The sequence below is a fragment of the Plecotus auritus genome (assembly GCF_963455305.1).
Source record: "Plecotus auritus genome assembly, chromosome: 5".
Lineage (NCBI taxonomy): Eukaryota > Metazoa > Chordata > Mammalia > Chiroptera > Vespertilionidae > Plecotus > Plecotus auritus.
This window is the reverse complement of record NC_137776.1, coordinates 48,573,325-48,592,799: the sequence shown is the minus strand read 5'-3', so window position 1 is coordinate 48,592,799 and position 19,475 is coordinate 48,573,325. Positions and strand designations below refer to the sequence as shown.

At 36.5% G+C, this 19,475-nt stretch overlaps 1 protein-coding gene across 3 annotated transcripts in view; it reads right to left on the bottom strand.

Annotated features, from left to right (window-relative positions):
• Positions 1 to 19,475, bottom strand: part of SLC25A12 (solute carrier family 25 member 12) — a 183,806-nt gene that overhangs the window by 47,371 nt on the left and 116,960 nt on the right. For 2 of the 3 annotated variants that reach the window (XM_080667655.1, XM_080667656.1), the window contains exons 4-5: positions 13,526 to 13,641; positions 5,244 to 5,383 (exon numbers count right to left, since the gene is read on the bottom strand). In XM_080667655.1, coding sequence (XP_080523781.1) covers positions 5,244 to 5,383; positions 13,526 to 13,641 — 256 coding nt within the window. Of the gene's footprint in view, positions 1 to 5,243; positions 5,384 to 8,976; positions 9,143 to 13,525; positions 13,642 to 19,475 lie in introns of those variants that run through there. The other variant, XM_080667657.1, reaches the window with a different exon arrangement.

Here is a 19,475-nt window from a genome sequence, read left to right as displayed (position 1 = left end):
GCAAAATGAATGTGGAAGAAGTGTACCCTCCTCTTCTATTTTTGAGAAAAGTTGGAGAATAATCTGTACTAATTCTTCTTTAAATGGTAGTATTCACCAGTGAAGCTACCTGGTCCTAAAGTTAAAATAAAAAATATTTGATCCTCATCCAAGGGTATGCTTTCTACTGATTTTAGAGAGAGAGGAAGGGGGAGGGAGAGAGAGAGAAACATCGATAGGTTCTGCCTGACCGGGAATCGCCCTGACCAGGAGTCGAACCTGTGAGCCTTCAGTGCACAGGATGACACTCCAACCAACTGAGCCACACCAGCCAGGGCTTATCTTTTTGAAAAGCCAGCCTATAGCTTTACTGATCTTTTCTGCTATCTTTCTGACTCTACTAGCATTTCACTTATTTCTGCTTTAATCTTTGTTACTTCCTTCCTTCTCTGACTTTGGGCTTAGTTTATTCTCTTTTTCTAGTTCCTTGAAGTGTAAAGGTAGGCTGTTTGAGATCTTTCATTTTTCTTAATGTGGGTGCTTATATAACAATAAACTTCCCTCTTAGAACTGCTTTTGCTGCATCTTATATGTTTTGGTATGTTCTTTTTCTATTTTCATCTGTCTCAAAATATTTTTTCTTTTCCTTTTGACTTCCTCTACCACCCATTTATTATTCAGAAGTATGTTGTTTAATCGCCACATATTTGTGAATTTTCACCCCTTCTCACTCCATCTTCCTATCACCTTAGCTCCAACCACACATCACCTTTCAAATGAAGTAGGAATTTTCCGTCTCTATTTCATCCTTAAAATATGCTTGAAAGAAAGTGTTCCCCATGGAAAGGATATTCCTGAGCAGCATCAGAAGCAAACACAGGTCCCACTCTCTATCTTATATATGTTTTCCCTTCCTCGTTCATTCTTTTTTGTCTCCTCCTTTATATAGTTTTTTATGTTTCTGTTTTCTTCATGCATATGTCTTAGGCTCTCAGAAATATCCAGTGCCAACCATGGGCATGATTAAGGCTTATTAATGATACTCAGTACTAAAGAAAATGTGGACCTTTATAGTAAAAACAAAGCAGAATCTTCATTGTAATAGATTTTCCATTTTTTATTAGATCAACAGTTCAATTTCATATATCTTTTAAAGATATATTTCTGAAGTATCACAGATAAAATTATAGAGTGTATGGGACTGGCTTCCAAATGATCCAGTAGTGGGGCAGAGTGGGGAGTACAAATTAAACAAGATTGGCCAGCAGTTGATAATTGTTGAAGTTGGTTGATGGGTACATGGAGTTGATTATCCTACTCTATTTTGAAATATATTTGAAGTCTTTCAAAATAAAGTTTTAAAAATTGAAATTAAGAACTTCAAAATGAGAAGCAACACAAAGAAAAAAGAAGCCCCATATATAAAGCTCTCAGTTTATGGAGTATAATTAAAACATCAGGGTAAAATAGATATTACAAAATATCTTCAGTAAATGCAAAGGAACCAACAATGAGAGAAATATGTAATATTTTCAACTTTTCAAGTTTGAACACTTTACAAGGTCATTCAGGTAGGGACTAACATTGAAAGTATTAGAACAAGCACTGGGTTGTACAAATACCCACACCTAAAAGATAACAGTTTTCAAACTGTGATCATCCTAATAAAAAAAAATAATACCCTGAGCTTATAAAAGATAAAATAAGGATACTCTAAAAAGACACTTTATCTAAAAAGATAAATATTCCATTAAATAAATGATAAGATAAAAATAAATCTGCTTCTGGATTGAAAAGTTGAATAGGGGAACTGAGGAAAATGATAAAGAAAGGAAATTTTGCTTAAAGCTAAAGGTCTTGTGCACTTGGAAATGCATTTCACATAGCTATGAAATGAAAGTAGCAGAACTTCAGAAAGATATGGCTGTGTTCCAAAACTCCATGCTTCACAAAATCACAATAAAAGAACAAAAAAAAAACAAACAAAAAAAACCTCAAGAATAAAGAGAATGGAAAAGGAGAAGACAGCAACTATGTTTTTAAGATTAGAGAGAAGAAGGGCAAGTGACAAATGACTTGACAGAACCAAGAAAACTAGAAACAGAGAAAGCCAAAAAGCAATCCAAAGTACAGGATAGACCCCCAAGAGACTCACAAATTGGCTGACTAGTACTCTTGGATGTGACAGTGAAGGTGGAGATGAAAACAGGAGGCTTAGATGGAAGTCTGTTTAAAAAAGCAGTTAATTGCCTGCCTTACTGCATCAGAGCTACACCTCTGCCCTTTCCCAACCTTGGCAAAAAGACTAGAGGTTCACTGCCTGGGAAGTTTAACAGAAGATCCAGAATAGGGAAGACCAGTTTGAAAAGAGGTAAGTAAATGAAAGTCCATCTTCATACCAAATGTTGTCTTTGCAGCCAGAATGTTAAAATCCAGACCTAATAATCCAGATGGGAGGCCAGATGATTACTCTCTAATTCAAAAGAAAAGACCTAAACATGCAGACACATTAGAGGTTCCCCAATACAACAGCCCAGTCAGAGAACTTCACAGTAAGGCCCAGATTTAACTAAGTCCTACCATGAACCAAAAGCTTCCAGTAAGATTCAGTCTTAAATATGAGATAAGGATCAAGGAACATCAGACATATGAGAAAAGCCACTAACATAAAAAACAGACCCAGACAAAGAGAAATTTAGAGGAAACGCACCCGCAGGGAAAAGAAAAACTTAAAAACACAAACAAAAAAAACCTATCTTTAATATCTTTGAAGAAATAAAACAATAGTACATCTACAAAGGAAGCATAGCATGCTGTTTTTAAAAAGAAATATTCAGAAAACCTAAAAGAGTTCCTGAATGTTAAAAATATAATAAAAATTGAAAACTGAATAGAAAGTTCAAAAGGAAAATATGAAAGAAAACTAAAGAATTATACATTTAATATATTTACTAGTCCTGAGCAGTTTGGCTCAGTGGATAGAGCATCGGCCTGCGGACTCAAGGGTCCCAGGTTCAATTCCAGTCAAGGGCATGTACCTTGGTTGTGGGCACATCCCCAGTAGGGGGTGTGCAGGAGGCAGCTGATTGATGTTTCTCTCTCATCGGTGTTTCTAACTCTCTCTTCCTCCCTGTAAAAAATCAATAAAATATATATTTTTTAAAAATTATATATATATATTTACTAGTTTTAGAAAGGAAGAAAATAGGAGGGAATAAATAAGAAAATAAGAATATTTTCTATAACTGAAGGACATAAATTTTCAAATTTAAAAAGCCCATTGAATGCTCAGCACAATGAATAAAAATAAACTCACATCAAGGAATATCACTGTGAAATTTCAAAACACTTTAGGAAGGGAAAAAAAATTTAGAACTTCCCAGAGTGAGGGAAAAAATATTTCAAAACAGAATCAAGAATAAGAATGGCACTGGACTTTTCAGTGGCAACACTGGAAGCCAGAAAACAAGTGAGGAATGTTTTCAAAATTAGGAGGAAAATAAACTCCTACTTGAGTTCTACACCCAGCCAATCTAAGTTCAATAATTGAGCAGAGGTTTTCAAATGAAAAGTCTCACGAAAAATTACTTACTTTCCTCAGGAAGCCCTTGCAGGAAGTGTTCCACCAAAAAGAAGAAATAAACCATAATAAAAGGAGAGATGAAATCCAGCACATGGAGATTCAATATAACAGAAAGGCAAATGGGATTCCCCAGTATGAAGCTGAAGGGAGATCACAGGCTGACAGCTATGCATGAAGAACAAAGTCCAGCTTCCAACCATGAAGCAAAAAGTTAAACATAAAATTACCATATGACCCAGCAATTGCACTCCTAGGGATATACACAAAAGATTTGAAAATAGGTATTTAGACAAAAATTTGTATACCAATATTCATAGCAGCACTATTCACAATAGCCAGAAGGTGAAAACAACAGAGGGCTTATTAACTAATGAATGGATTAAAAAAATATGGTATATCCATCCAATGGAATAATATTCAGACATAAAAAGAAAAGTATTAATACATGCTCTACAACATGGATAATCCTTGGAAACATTTGTTAAATAGAAAAAAGCCATACACAGAAAGTCATGTTATGTAATTAATTCTATTTATAGGTGACCCTTGAATAACATAGGATTAGGAGTACCAACCCCCCACAGTCAAAAATTCCCAAAATTTAACTACAAATATAGACTACAGTTGATGAGAAGCCTTACCAATAACATAACCAGTCAATTATGTTATGTGTTATATACTGTATTCTTATAATAAAGTAAGCTAGAGAAAAAGAATACGTCATTAAGAAAATCATAAGGAAGAGAATATGCATTTATAGTAGTACATATTTACTAAAAAAAAGATTCGTGTATAAGTGGACCTGTGCAGTTCAAACCCATGTTGTCCAAGGGTCAACTGTATATGAAATATTCAGAGTAGGTAAATCCATAGAGACAGAAAGTAGATTGATGGTTGCCAGGGGCTGGTGAGAGACAGGAATGGGGAGTGACAGCTTAATGGGTACAGGGTGTTCTTCTGGGGTGATGAAAAGGTTTTAGAATTAGAGGTGGTGGTTCTACAACACTGTGAATGCACTAAATGCCACTAAATTGTGCACTTTTACATGGTTAATTTTATGTTAAGTGAATTTTACTTCAATTTTTTTAAAAAAGAAAGAAAGCTCCTGGAGAGCTCTAAGAAGATGAAATTGATAGAATACCTAATGTGTTTGAAACATATTAAAATGAGATTTTAATAACTGAGGCAAAGTTTGAGAATAAATTACATTAATACATAGAAAACGAAACAAATAAGAGAAACTAGAAACTCTAAGTAATCATTTTAGTGATGCATAGTGTTTACAAAATTATAGTAATTCAAATATGATATTGATCTAAGTAGACTCATAAGATGGGGGAGAGGGAGACACAGAAAATTTCAAGTCTGTGATAGAGAGGGAGAGATGAAAGAAGTAACTACTAATCTCCCATAGTTCAAATTCAATAAAAAATTCCTATAAGTGAAAAATTTTAAAGTAGAAATTTCAGCAAAAGTTTATTATTTAAAGCTATGGAAGTAAGTACTGAAAGAAACAATTATAAAAGTCTTAAAAAGTTTCTTCTGGGAGTAGGAAATGAAAAATGGAGATAAAATACCCCAGGGGATTGCTAGTTTTTATAATAAACTTAGCAAAACTTAAAGGAAACAAGGTGGAGGAGGAATGATATATATTTACACCAGTTATGAAAACTCAGCTCACCTGGAGAAACTGTGTGAATTCTGTGTAGCTAAGATGCTTCTTCCGATTATGCCCAAAATGCAGTCGGATAAATTCACAGTCCCAGTTAAAAGGGATATGATGATGAATAATAGTCTGTCCAAAAATTTCTTTGACATTTTCTTAAAAGGGAAAACAAAAATAAATAAATTATATCCAGAATAAGTAGTTTAGTCCACTGCAATGTTCCTACAGAAAGAAATTAAGAGAAGTTTTAAAAGTCAATATTATCTGATTCTATTAAGATTAGCTGCAAAGATTTTTGTGCCCAGAAACCCATGCACAGGAACAGAATTAATACAAAATATAATTTTACACTTAAGATTGTGTACCATTACATATAAGGCCATGAGATTCTTAATTTCTCTTGATATAATTTTAATTAGGAAGTGATTTATATCTTGCACTATAAATGGCTGCTACTTTGCATTCCAGTATAAAATCAACAGTGTTTTCCCGGTTCCTCAAGGAGTCGAATTAAGCCCTTTATCAGAAGCATGAATACCTAAATTACAGTATAATGCAATATTTGTCATACTAAGTATGGTTTGATTGAGGCTTGATTATTACATTCACACTACCCTGAATATGTCTATTGAAGATAGGTATAAGAAATACTACCAAAAGCATATCATTAGCTCAGCAGCAAGCACCTTATTAAAAGCTTCTGATATTGTCAAAAATATGGTCTTGACACAAAGCTTCAAAATCCTCATAAAAACCATGATTATTAGTCTCAACTATTAAAATATTTTAAGATAAGTGAAATTAGTGATTCACTTTTACATAAAGAAGGACTAAACAAAGTATACTAACTTTTAGATAAGAACCAGTCACACTGTGTAATATACAACCAAAACCGTCTAATAGCTTGTCTTCGTGCACTAACCATGTCATTCACTTTCTTACACAGTTCTACTCTTACTATAAAAGTCAGTTCACAAATGACTGGTACTTTAATAAGCATAGACTGGAGAGACTAATTTAAAAGCTCATGCAAAAAAAAAAATCATTAAAAAGTTAAGAAAGCAGGAAGCCTTACTGACATCTAAAGAACAAAATTATTTTCAAATTTAAGTCAATTATATTAGTGAAAGGGTTTTGCCATCAAGAGCTATCAATTAATTATACTAAAGAATTAGTAAATGCAAGTTTAATATTTTATAATCTCCAACTATTCTATTTTCTCTAATTTCTTCAAATTCTTTAAATAAGATACATATCTCAATGTTGTAAATGGTTTAATGGATTCCCTTTATTTTTTATACCTCTTTTTCTTGATAAAAGCATTGCTATGGTGGGGGTGGGGACGGCATGCAGTGTAAGCATCCTAAACTAGAAATCCTGCCAGTCTGGACTCAACATATATAACAGCTCTGAATAGGTCACACCAATCAGTAACTTGGAAGAAGGCATTGGATGTCACTGGGGAGATGGGATTCTCATCTTTGCTTCAAATGGAATGTAGCATTTATTTCTTGCCTAAGTAGCAACAGTATTGAAGTATTTTCAAATCATTTTTACTTTCCATAAACACAAATTAAATTTATGGGGTTTTGTTTCTAAAAACAAAAAATTAACTCAATAGCAATTCATGGGATCCTGACTTCTAACCAACACAAAGGATTACCCTTAAATTTACATGAAGCTTCACATTATAAAATATGTTAAAGTTTACAAGATAGTTAAAATAACAAGGGTTGCAATAAAATATTTAGAGCTAAAAATATTGATAGATCAGAAAAAAAATTAGAATTCTCCAATTTATTTGGCAGTTTCTATTCCCAAATTAATTATCCTTATTTTAAAGTCTAACAATGTATGAAACTAAGGAAACATGAAAATGGAAAGCAGCCCTAACTGGTTTGGCTCAGCGGATGGAGTGTCCACCTGTGAACCGAAGGGTCCCGGGTTTGATTCCAGTCAAAGGCACATGCCCAGATTGCAAGCTCGATCCCCAGCAAGGAGCGTGCAAGAGGCAGCCAATCAGTGATTCTCTCTCATCATTGATGTTTCTATCTCTCTCACCCCCACTCCCTTCCTCTCTGAAATCAATAAAAATATTTTTAAAAAGTAGTATAAGAAATAAATGGAAAGCAGAACAGAGTAAGTTAAATAACTACCCATATTTGAGTAATATTATTTATTAAAGGTAATAAATTATTTTATGATAATCTTTATTTTAAAGGTCACAAGTCCCAAAACTCAACTATTTGATAAAAAATGTACATATTACTACCTAGATTTTATATAATGGTGGAATAACACTGACTTCCCTTTATGTGATCAGAAGATAGCAGAATCTCAAGTGTGAAATGATATCAAATAAAGTAAAAAATTCAGAAGCTTTCAAACTACAAAAAATTATGAAAATTATTTTTTTATCACAAAAAATTACAATGTGTAAGCCAAAATTACAATGTATAATTTACATTTAGAAAAATAGCTCTATAATAAAAACTTTAAAATCCTATTTTATAAACTTCCTAGCAACCTCTAATTAAGATATCAGAACATCTTCAAAACAATTAAAATGATGGTCTAAATTACTCTTAGTAATCTCCCAAATATTGAACTGTCATTTTCCATAAGTATTTGTTTGAACTTTTCCTATTTCTCCTAAAGTGGACACTTGACAGCTTTTATATGGTTTCATTATGACCATTATAATGTGCTATAGTTTATTAGCTACCCTTAGATGCTGTTAATTATTTTAGCTATGTCACAGTCTACAACTATAGTTACTAGGATGAACAAAATTTCAAACCTACTTTGGCACCTCTTGAGGTATCCCACTTTCCTTCTGTTATTATTTACACTGCCAACTGTCTAAGGCTAATTCAGGCAGCTCACAGAAATAATTAGTACCACTATTATTTTGCAGTCCAATACTTAATTACCACTTTACTTTTACCAGGATGTGCTTATCAAAAAAGTTAGACAAAGCTCCAGAACTGGAGAATGTATACTTGTATTGCTGATGTTCTTATCTTACCAGCTTTTGTCAGGTTCTGCATGACATGAAAGGGACCACCAATAATCTCAAATGTACCTAGTACATCTAACTGACACTGCATAACAAGTTGTCCTCCCAGAGAATCCCGTCTTTCCAGTGGCAAACAAGGGTCTTGAGCTCTAAATAGCACTTCTTGGAGTGCTAATTCAGTAGCCACAGTTCTGGTCTGGATGAAAGGGATACGACAGTCACATCTTACTGGCAGCAAGATCATGATCTAGTGTTTTATACTAGGTTGGCATTGCTAAGAGAAATAGGAATCCATTCATTTTCTGACATATAGGAAACAATAGACCACCTTTTCACTTCCTGCAGAGCATGGGCTTATGGAAAGAGATCGTTTCTAATTCCTTTGAAAAGGGAATTGGGGCCAGATACAAAAGTAGCCTGTCATTATGTTCCCTTTGCTCAAAGGAGACTAGCACAATGATTTGTCAGGAGGGCAGGTAATGATGATAACTGTGATTAAGTAAAAATGTTCACAGACGTATAACATTAGTCAGTTTAGCTGAATCAGTCACTTATGATGATTGGACTAGGTGAAATATACATTGAAGCATATATATTCTGTAAATATGTCTTAACAGAGGTCTTAATTTTCCCCACTGTGTCTCCCCATCTCATCCACCCTCATCCCTCCCCTGGTCCTTATGGGAGCTTCCTACTGGTCTTGTTCACCTTTCTGCAGTACAAAATTACCTCTGACCGGGGCTGGCACTCTTCTCCAAGACTGCCGCCATGCCTGTTCCATGAATGAGCCTGGAAGGAGCTGCTGTACCAACGGTGTGGCCAGAGAACTCCTCCTGTAGGTATACAAGCCATCAGCCCTGTGACACAGCCCACCTACCATCAGCCCAACGACATCCTGATTCCAAGGATTTCAGCCCAGCAGGAACCACTGCTTCCAACTTACAGGCTTGAGACCAAACATTTTTATTGTCAGGGGGAAAAAGTCCTCAACAGCTGAGTTTCACCTGCACAGTTCTTAAAGTGAAGTCAGAGAGGCCTTTAGGACTTCCACCATGAACAATGAATATCCTTGTGTGTCACTGAACAAAAACAATGGCAAGACTTGAGGAGGTAAAGAGCTTTTTAGTGAAGGAAAACTTGGGGGAAAGAAGAGAAACAACTAAGAGACCAAAAAAGAAAACAAACAACAGCAAAATAAAGATCAACAACAGGAACTTGTAGAGGAAGTCCCAATCAATATAGCATGTAGACTCAGTCCCAGCCTTCTAGGTTCTACTCCCAGTGGGTCATTAGTTTCTGGGTGACCTCCTCTGTTTTCCTGAGGGGAAGTGTTTCTGTTAACACTTTACCTATCTCCAGGAGGGACTACTGTACAGTCAGTCAACAGAGTACTCATGCTGTCAAATATATGGAAAGGTCCATTTCTCAGAAAAGATTAATTTAAAAGGCATCTATTTCTATAGAAACTAGATGCTTTCACAGTCTATCACCAAATGGTATAAAAACTAATAACAGCATGTCTTTTTTTTTTTTACCTCAAACTCTATAGCCATTCTAATAGCCTTGAGTATTAATATGACCTTCTCTGCAAAAACTGAAACAAGCCTCAAAATTTCTTCCTGATTTAATTTGAACACCAGGTGAAACTCTAATTCTTACCAATTAAGCTGGGTATTGATTAGCATTAGTATTTCATATTATTCCATGTCTACAGTTTGTTTCCTCTGAGAAGGCACAACATTTTTCATATGTAGCCTACCATCTCCTGAGCCTTTCTGTAATAGCAGTGGTTATGCCTAATTTATTCTCCCCTTTAGAGGGAAAGAGTCTACTTTAGAGACACAAACGGAACACATTTTTATTTGCTATACATATTGATGGTCAAAGACAATACAAAATCAAAAGGAATCTCTGCTTTTGGAGGATCCTACAATCAGGGGGTGAAGATGTGCCCTTGGAAAAGTTCACTTCGGAGAGTTCCCATTCCAGGCAAACACTTTGGAACACAACGTTGATATTTTAATAGAAAACTGAGAATGTATAACATGTTTTATATTCATTTACTAGTTAATAGATGAAGAGTTTGGGTGGTCATTTTATTTTAATGATTATATCTTTGTTAAAGCAAAAGGCTGTTATTTTCTTAATTTATGACAAAAATATATCAGCTATTGACAATACAATGTAGTGTAACTGGTTATTTAGGTTACCTCAAGCTAATTCTGTCAAGCAGAATATCCAGTACACTAGTGGATAACAGTAAGACCAAGACATATTTGTACTGTATCTAGCACACACCAGTCATGCAATGGCCTCTACAAGGCTCATGCCACCAGGCAGTAACAGATATACAAGCCATTAAGTAATTACCCACAGCATGCACTAAAAGTTGTATTAAAGGGACATCAAAAAGGAAACAATTATCTAATGATTTTATTCCCTCTTATAAAAACCCCAGAATCCTCTCCTGAGCTTGCATATTCTGAAACGGATTACCAAGGTCTCAATGGAAGTCCTCTCCCCCAGAGTAAAGGCATCTCTAACAATGGAAAAAAAACTTGCCCAAACTCAAGAAAATGTTATTCAATATTACTACTTATATAAATACTTGAAAGATGCACACAATATATAATTTGATGTGAAAAAAACAAAAGCATAGATGAGAACAATATATACAAGTACACAGATAACATCATCATTACAGTCTATGAGAGCTACCCATGGCATACCAGTCTTTCCCCACTCCATTACACCTTGCATCCAATATTCTCTCCCACCTTTCTCTCCAGATGTGCACAACACAAAACTATTCTTTAAATAAGCTTCAAACTAGAAAACACAAGGCCATTTGGTGAAAAGAATTTCAAGTTAGAATGGATCTAAAATTTGCTTTTACTTAAACTATATTTGTAAATACATAAGCATTATTCATTTTATTAAGTGGATACAAACATGAAAACTGACCTTTATCACAGATCCAAAAACCCTATAAAGATTATTTTCTTATGCTGAAATTATACAGTCTCGAAATATAGCCTTAGAAATCTTGTAAAATGGCATTTCTAACAGTTTCGATGTTCTTCCTCGTTTCTTAAGAATATGAAATTAAACTTTCTCTTTTTCATTATGATACTTTTCATTTTAGTTAAGAACATCATCTAAAAATGGATCCTCAAAACTAGGAAGGCAAGGCAGGAAGGGGAAATGGTCAAAGTACCCAGGAAATAGGTGAGCACTATCAAAAGAATCATCCAGCTGGCCAGGGACCCCGTTACAATGTTGAAAGGTGGGTCAGCTTTACCTTATTCCATAAGAATCTTCCGATCTCTAGATTATGGAGAAGAATGAAAGCAGGATTTCCGAGGGTTTATATGTTCTTCAGTTCAAACTAGGTGCTATAAAAACTAAAACTGATTTGTTTTGCTTTTAATCCTAATTATATGTTCTTAAAATCATAAATCATAAATCATAGTCTGAGGGAAAAACAAAAGATCTATAAAATGCTAAAGCTCTATAAAATGAAATTTTAAGGTGGTATAAACCAGCTACTTCCTACACTCATTTTAACATACTAATCAACAATGGTATGAGTCTCTATTGTTAGTCTGTTAGATGTACTGACTTGAGTGACTAATTTTTCAAAATAGAAATTGGGAAAATCAATCAAATGGAGGATACACAAAGAACCATGATATCAAGATAGGAGGTACAAGATAAATCACAATTTGTTTTGGGGAAATATAAATCTTACACAATGGACACGTGATAGAAGCACAGATATACTGTCATTAATGCAGATATTTGTATCAAGGTATTTCCCAAGCATATGTGCACATTTGGAAGTGAGACATATGAGCGTGTGTGATACCTACTGAAAAGAGAAAATGCAGCATTATCAGTAGTACTGTGTTAATGCTGAAGGATGAGATACAAAGGTTTTATGCTTTAAACTACAGAATCTAGGTATTTCTGAGGAAAGTCAACATTCCTTAGGAGGCATAATGGCCAGAGAGTGCTCCAAAGCAGGGAGAATGCCAAGATATGCATATGAACCTGAAACGTTCTGCACAGGTTTTTATTTGAGAAAATCATATTCAGAAGACAACTGGGCTAATGGGCAGAAGGAAACAATCAATGCCAAGCTACAAAATGTGCCCACTAAGATCACAGCAAAGGCACCACTGGTCCTTCTGAACACCTGTACGTTCTCACCAGTCTTACCATGCAGTGATACTCCTTCCTTTGGGTTTAATTAAAAGTATTTGTTTTAGAACAAATTCTACAGTGAATAAAGATTCAGTGCTGTGGCTCAGGAAAAGCCCAACTTTCAAGAGTTACTGCATACTGATGTCAATTCACACCATAAATGGGGATCTAGCTCAGTTTTACAACATGAAAAAGCTCTGGAGATCTATTTCACAACAATGTGAATATACTCAACATTACTGAACTATACACTTAAGAATGGTTAAGATGGCCACTGTTATGTGTTGTGTTATCAAATTTAAAAACTCCAAATTTAAAAAAAAGAAAGGATGGAGCACTCAAAGTCCTTAAAAAAACTACATTATTTTTATTAAAAAGCCTATTGCAGGAAAAACTAGATGATACTTTTCCTAAACAAAAACTAATTTCTGTAAATAAGTGTCATTAAAGATTAATACATAATGACAAACAGAAATCCAAGTTTATAGTTTGTGAGACATCAACAATGTGCTAACTTATTTGCCTATCAAAGAATCTACTCCCAACTCAGGTGGCAATTTTAATACCTTAGCCTTGTTTCCTAAAACCAGAATTCTAAAAGGGGGTTCAGAGAAAGGCTAACTATTCTTGCCTTAACCTCCTTTAGTGCCATTCTTGGTGTTAAAATGACTAGCAGCAATTTTCCAAAGACATTACAGAGAAGCTCTGAACGCTCTGCCCAGAAGTCCTTTAAAGAACGTTGTTGTTCACAGTCTGTTTCATAAAGACTTTTGCCCAGGCTGGCTCAGAACAAGAAAATTTTACACCACCTATTTTAGGAGTGTGAAAGTGTCAATGACTCAATGAGCTGAAGTAATGACATTCCTAGGTTCCTTAATTTTTTGCAATAGTCTAATGCTTACAAGAAAATAAAACCATTTACCTGTGTAAATCCTTTTAGGAAAGTAATACTTCGATTATTGACTAACTCCTAAATAACCAGCAATCTATATGCAGTTACTAGATTTAGAAATTAAGACTGGACCAGCCTCACTAACTTCATTTATCACTTACAATCTTTTCTTTTCCTTACCAAATGTCACCTCTCCATTTCCACTCTTGTCAAACAATTGGAAAGCCACTATGAACATGGAATCTGGAGCACATAAAACAGATTCAAATGCCAAAAACTCTTGATAGGAGATCAACCTAGAATAAAGTATAAAATGTTACTGGCTGGTACAAAAATAAAAAACATCAAGCATTTAAACTGCCTTTACTGTATGAACTATAATTCAGGGTAACCAAATAATTGATGAAAAAAGTTTCTTTTCATAGAGGTATTCCAGATAATAAAGAAAAGAAGGAATGAATAAAGTTAAAATATCAGCCTTTTGAAAAGCTCTAACAAATTAATGGACCTGGGCAATAATCATTAGCCACTAACATCACAAAAAGAGAGAGAACTAGACCAAAAATAATTAAACTTGAATCTGAACAAATCTGTAGATCAGAGTTCCTCAACCTTGGCACTCAACAGTACCATTCTAGGCTGGATAATGCTTGTTGTGGAGGCCTCCTGTGCACTGTATCTGGTTTGGCAGCATACCTGTCCTCTACCCACTAGATGCCAATAGCAGCCCCCATGTTAAGAATCACTATTCTAGATGTCATCAACAATTTATGAAAAATACAAAGGAGAAAGGAGCATGTTGAACATTATCATGGGAACACAATCAGCAAAAGTGCAGACTATAGGGAACTACAGAGTGAACATGACCTTTTAGAGAAACATGCTTCCCATTTTCCCAATTAAGAACATGCCTACACTTTACATTCCATTTTATGCCCCCATTCATCTAAAACACATTTTACATTCAATGTTACATTTTGTATTTCTTAAAACACTTTGAAATATGTTTAAATTACATAAATTATATTATATCCAAAGCAATGACGTATACATGCCTTTGCCCTCTATTGAGGGAAAGACTTTGTAGTGATGTTATTCAGGAATTATGCCCTCACTATCGTGCTAAAGCATCCTTGGTGACATTAGGAGCTTGGGTGCCTAATAAATCCTGGAAGGAATGACCTAATAATCAAAACTGTTTCATCAGGCCACATGTCATAAAACGTCTTATGCATTGGTGTACTACTAAAACATATAGTAAAACTCTAAAGTGTGGTTATCATTACACAAATTTTAGGGTAACAAAAACAAATGAAGTTATAATACATCAGGTAACATCATGACCATCCACACACTTCTAAAAGCAATGAGTAATATGTGGTTTTAAGCTCTGAACAAAACTAAAGAGCAATGGTATGGTATGATACGGTTGGACAGTACAAGAATGTGTAACACAAAACCAGTAGTGATCTAGGGGAGGAGTTAGAGAAGACCTTCATTTTCTATTTTGTATTTTTCTGAAGTGTTTGCAATTTTTATAATGAAAAATTAGAATTATGTCTTCTGATTGTAAGAGTAATTTTTAAAATTAAAATAAAAAGTAACTAGGATGCCCTGACCAGTTTCGCTCAGTGGATAAGAGCGTCGGCCTGCAGAATGAAGGGTCCCAAGTTCGATTCCAGTCAAGGGCATGTACCTTGGTTGCTGGCACATCCCCAGAAGGGGGTGTGCAGGAGGCAGCTGATCAATGTTTCCCTCTCATCGATGTTTCTAACTCTCTATCCCTCTCCCTTCCTCTATGTAAAAAATATCAATAAAATATATATATTTTTTAAGTTTAAAAAAAAAAGTAACTAGGCTGATTATAAATTTAAAAATATACGTATCACCTTGGTTTTTCTAAAATAAGTCTTAGGAATTAAATACTAAAAATACAATTACCATGAAATGCAGACTATGTAGCTTTAAAACACATTTCATGGTCAGTAGTAGAACTTTCTATATTTATGAGAAGAGGGCCAAGAACTTTTCCTTAACGGTCATAAACAGTCAGCTGGCAGAGTGAATTTGGCTCATACATGTATTTTCTTTGGCATGCAAAGTATTATTTTTTTAGTTGCATTAGTTGCCAAAATTCGGAAATCGTAACATTTCATATAAATATCCAGTTTTCTGGTTTCTCTTGATAAATTGCAAGCTTGGGCAATAGGTCTCTGGTGCCAAATAGCACCAGCCCCTGGAATCAAGCAACAACTGCCTCTTTCTGAGAGGCCAGGGCTCAGCAGTTATCTACGTCCTGCCCCTGCAGATTTGAGACTAGTTGGGCAGGTTTCTAACTAAGTAGCCCTTTGTTTAAAATATAAAATCTATGAACTGTATTGAACACCTACATTATGTCTACCAGAATATTCATAAAGGCAAATCATATATTCATGCAACTTTAGAGCTAGAGAACTCTTAGAAAGTCTAAAGAAGTCAAACAATCTGCTCTAAAACATTCAGCAACTCAGTAGGCCCAGTGAGATTCTCAACTCCTGCCTTCAATTCAGTGTATACCTCCCTATCCCAGTCCCCAAATTTATAGTTACAGTTGAGAAACAGAAAGGTAAAATAATAAATAGACCATTACAAGAAAGTATGAAAGAAATACTCAGCCAACACTCAATACTCAGAGTTACCTTTGTTATATAGAGTGATTTATTTGAAGAAAGGAAAGTCAATTAAGAAACACAAAAGCATCAACAATCTATCCTATATAATAAAAGGCTAATATGCAAATTGTCCCCCTCCATGGGGAGTTCAACTTGAAGTTCAACCAGGGGGCGGGGCCGGCACCCAACCTCCTGCATCCCCTCCCCCTGGCCGGTCCTGCCTGATCGGATCAGGGTAGGCCGGCCAGACCCCAGCCATGCACAAATTTGTGCATTGGGTCTTAAGTCCTAATATATAAAAAGCCAAGGGCCATCACGACCGAAACAACTGGATGGATGACTGAACACAGGCTGCATGGGGCGACCAGGCTGGCAGGGGAGTTAGTGAGGGACAACCAAATGACTGAACAGCAGGCTGCGTGGGGCGACCAGGCCAGCAGGGGGGGCAGTTAGGGGTGACCAGGCCGGCAGGTGGGTAGTTGGGGGCAACCAGGCTGGCAGCAGGGCAGTTGGGGGTGACCAGGCCAGCAGGGGGAGCAATGAGGGGCGACCAGGCCGGGAGTGGGAGAGCAGTTAGGGGCGACCAGGCCGGCAGGTGGGTAGTTGGGGGCAACCAGGCCAGCAGAGGGGGCAGTTAGGGGTGACCAGGCCGGCAGGTGGGTAGTTGGGGGCAACCAGGCCAGCAGAGGGGGCAGTTGGGGGCAACCAGGCCGGCAGCAGGGCAGTTGGGGGTGACCAGGCCGCCAGGGGGAGCAATGAGGGGCGACCAGGCCGGGAGTGGGAGAGCAGTTAGGGGCGACCAGGCCAGCAGAGGAGGGCAGCTGGGGACGATCAGGCCAGCAGAGGGGGCAGTAAGGGGGACCAGGCCAGCAGGGGGGGGCAGTTAAGGGCAATCAGGCTGGCAGGCAGAGGCGGTTAGGGATGATCAGGCTGGCGGGGGGGGGGGGGGCAGGAAGTTAGGGGCAATCAGGCAGGCAGGTGAGCAGTTAGGAGCCAGCAGTTCCGATTGGGAGAGGGATGCCCAACTGCCAGTTTAGGGATCGGGCCTAAACCGGCAGTCAGGGCCTAAACCGGCAGTCAGACATCCCCTGAGGGGTTCCGGATTGGAGGGGTGCAGGCTGGGCTGAGGAGACCCCCGCTCTGTGCATGAATTTCATGAACCGGGCCTCTAGTATATTTATAAAAGGTTAAGTGACCGACTGTCCGTCCATCTGACTGTCTGACTGACAGGCCAGTACATATGACGCGCACTGGCATTTAAAAATAAACGTTGACTCATGCATGCGCAATACATATAAAGCTCCCATAGAATTTCTTAATAGTATTACTCCTTCAAGAATGCCATGTCATAAATTAAAATTGAAAGTAGGTGCAACCATCATGCTACTGAGAAATCTTAATAGTAAATGGGGTCTTCGTAATGGTACTAGATTTATTATCACAAGATTGCAACCTAACATAATCAAAGCTGAAGTATTAACAGGATCTGCAGAAGGAGATGTTCTGATTTCAAGAGTTGATTTGTCCCCATCTGACACTGGCCTCCCATTTAAATTAATTCAAAGACAGTTTCCAGTGATGCCAGCATTTGCGATGACTATTAATAAATCACAAGGACAAACTCTAGACAGAGCAGGAATATTCCTACCTGAACCCGTTTTCTGACATGGTCAGTTATATGTTGCTTTCTCTCGAGTTCGAAGAGCATGTGGCATTAAAATTGTAAATACTTCATCACAAGGGAAATTAGCCAAGCACTCTGAAAGTGTTTTACTCTTAATGTGGTATACAGGGAGATATTAGAATAAGTTTAATCAATTTATGAGTCATTGTTTTTATCAATGTTATCTTTATATAATGTTTTTATTGTTTTCATATGTTTTTGTTGTTTTTATATGTCTTTGTTGTTATATCATGTTGTTTATTTATTAATCAATTTATGTTATTTTCATATACATTTTACTAATTTTCTTTCATCTCTGACACTTCTATTATAGAGAAAGAGCGAATAGAGATATTAAAATATTTCTTCTAATTAATTTCCTTTCAATGGGCACAAATCTGTGCACTGGGCCACTGGTTTAAAAATAAGTCACTTTATATTGTTCAGCCATAAAAAGAAATGAAGTTCTGGTGCATGCTACATGAATGAATCTTCAAAATGATGCTAAGTGAAATAAGTCATATACAAAAGGACAAATATTGTATTATTCTATTTATATGACATACCTAGAATAGTCAAATTATTGAGACAGAAAGTAGAACAGTAGCCCTGGATAGTGCTGATCAGTGGTTAGAGTGCCAACCTGCACACCAAAGAGCTGAGGTCTGATTCCCAGTCAAGGGCCCCAGTCAAGGAGTGTGCGGGAGGCAACCAATTGGATGTGTCTCTCTCATGTCAATGTTTCTCTCTCCCTCCCTTCCTTTCACTCTCTCTAAAAATCAATGGAGCCCAGCCCGGTGTGTCTCAGAGACTCATAGCTGGAGCATTGACCTATGAACCAGGAGGTCACAGTTCAATTCCCAGTCAGGGCACAGGCCCAGATTGCGGCCTTGATCCCCAGTGGGAGGCATGCAGGAGGCAGGCTATTAATGATTCTCTCTCATCTTTGACGTTTCTATCTCTCTCCCTCTCTCCTTTCCTCTCTGAAATAAAAATATATAAAAAAGAAAAATAATAATAAATGGGAAAAATGTCCTTGGTTAAGGATTAACAAAAAATCAAAAAAAAAAAAAAGAAGAAGTAGAAAAGTGGTTACCAGGGACTGGGTGTTGGGAGAGAAAAGGGACTCACTGCTTAATGGGTATGGAGTTTTGTATAAGAAGATTAAAAAGTGCTGGAGATGGATGGTGGCAATGGCAATATAATGTGAATGTGTGTAATGCCATTGAAATGTGCACCTAAAAATGATTAAAATGGTAATATTATGTTATATATTTTTAATACAATAAACAATAAAAAAAAAGTTACCTAATGTTATTCGGGTGTATGCATTTGTCAAAACTCAGCAAATGTTTTTAACAAAAAAAATAGAAACAGACTCATTGATACAGAAAACAGACTGACAGCTGTCAGAGGGGAGGGGGTTTTGGAGCTGGGTAAAAAAGTGAAGGGATTAAAAAAAAAAGACTCAGACAACAATATGGCGATTGCCAGGGGGAAAGGAGGGTGGGGGAGATAGAAGAGGGCAAATGAGGGGATAAGTGGTGGCAGGAAGAGACTTGACTTTAGGTAGTGAGCATACAATGTGGTTGGCAGATGATGTGTTACTGAGTTATATACTTGAAACCTGTGGTGTTATTAACCAATGTCATCCCAATAAATTCAGTTAAAAAAAAAAGATTTATGGGAGATTCCAAAATGGCGGCAGAATAAGTGGATACACACTGACATATTCCCAGGACCAAACTGGAAAAAAACAAATGCTAAAATCCAGTTGATAATAACCATGCTGAAGTATTTAAGAAGTGCATCAATG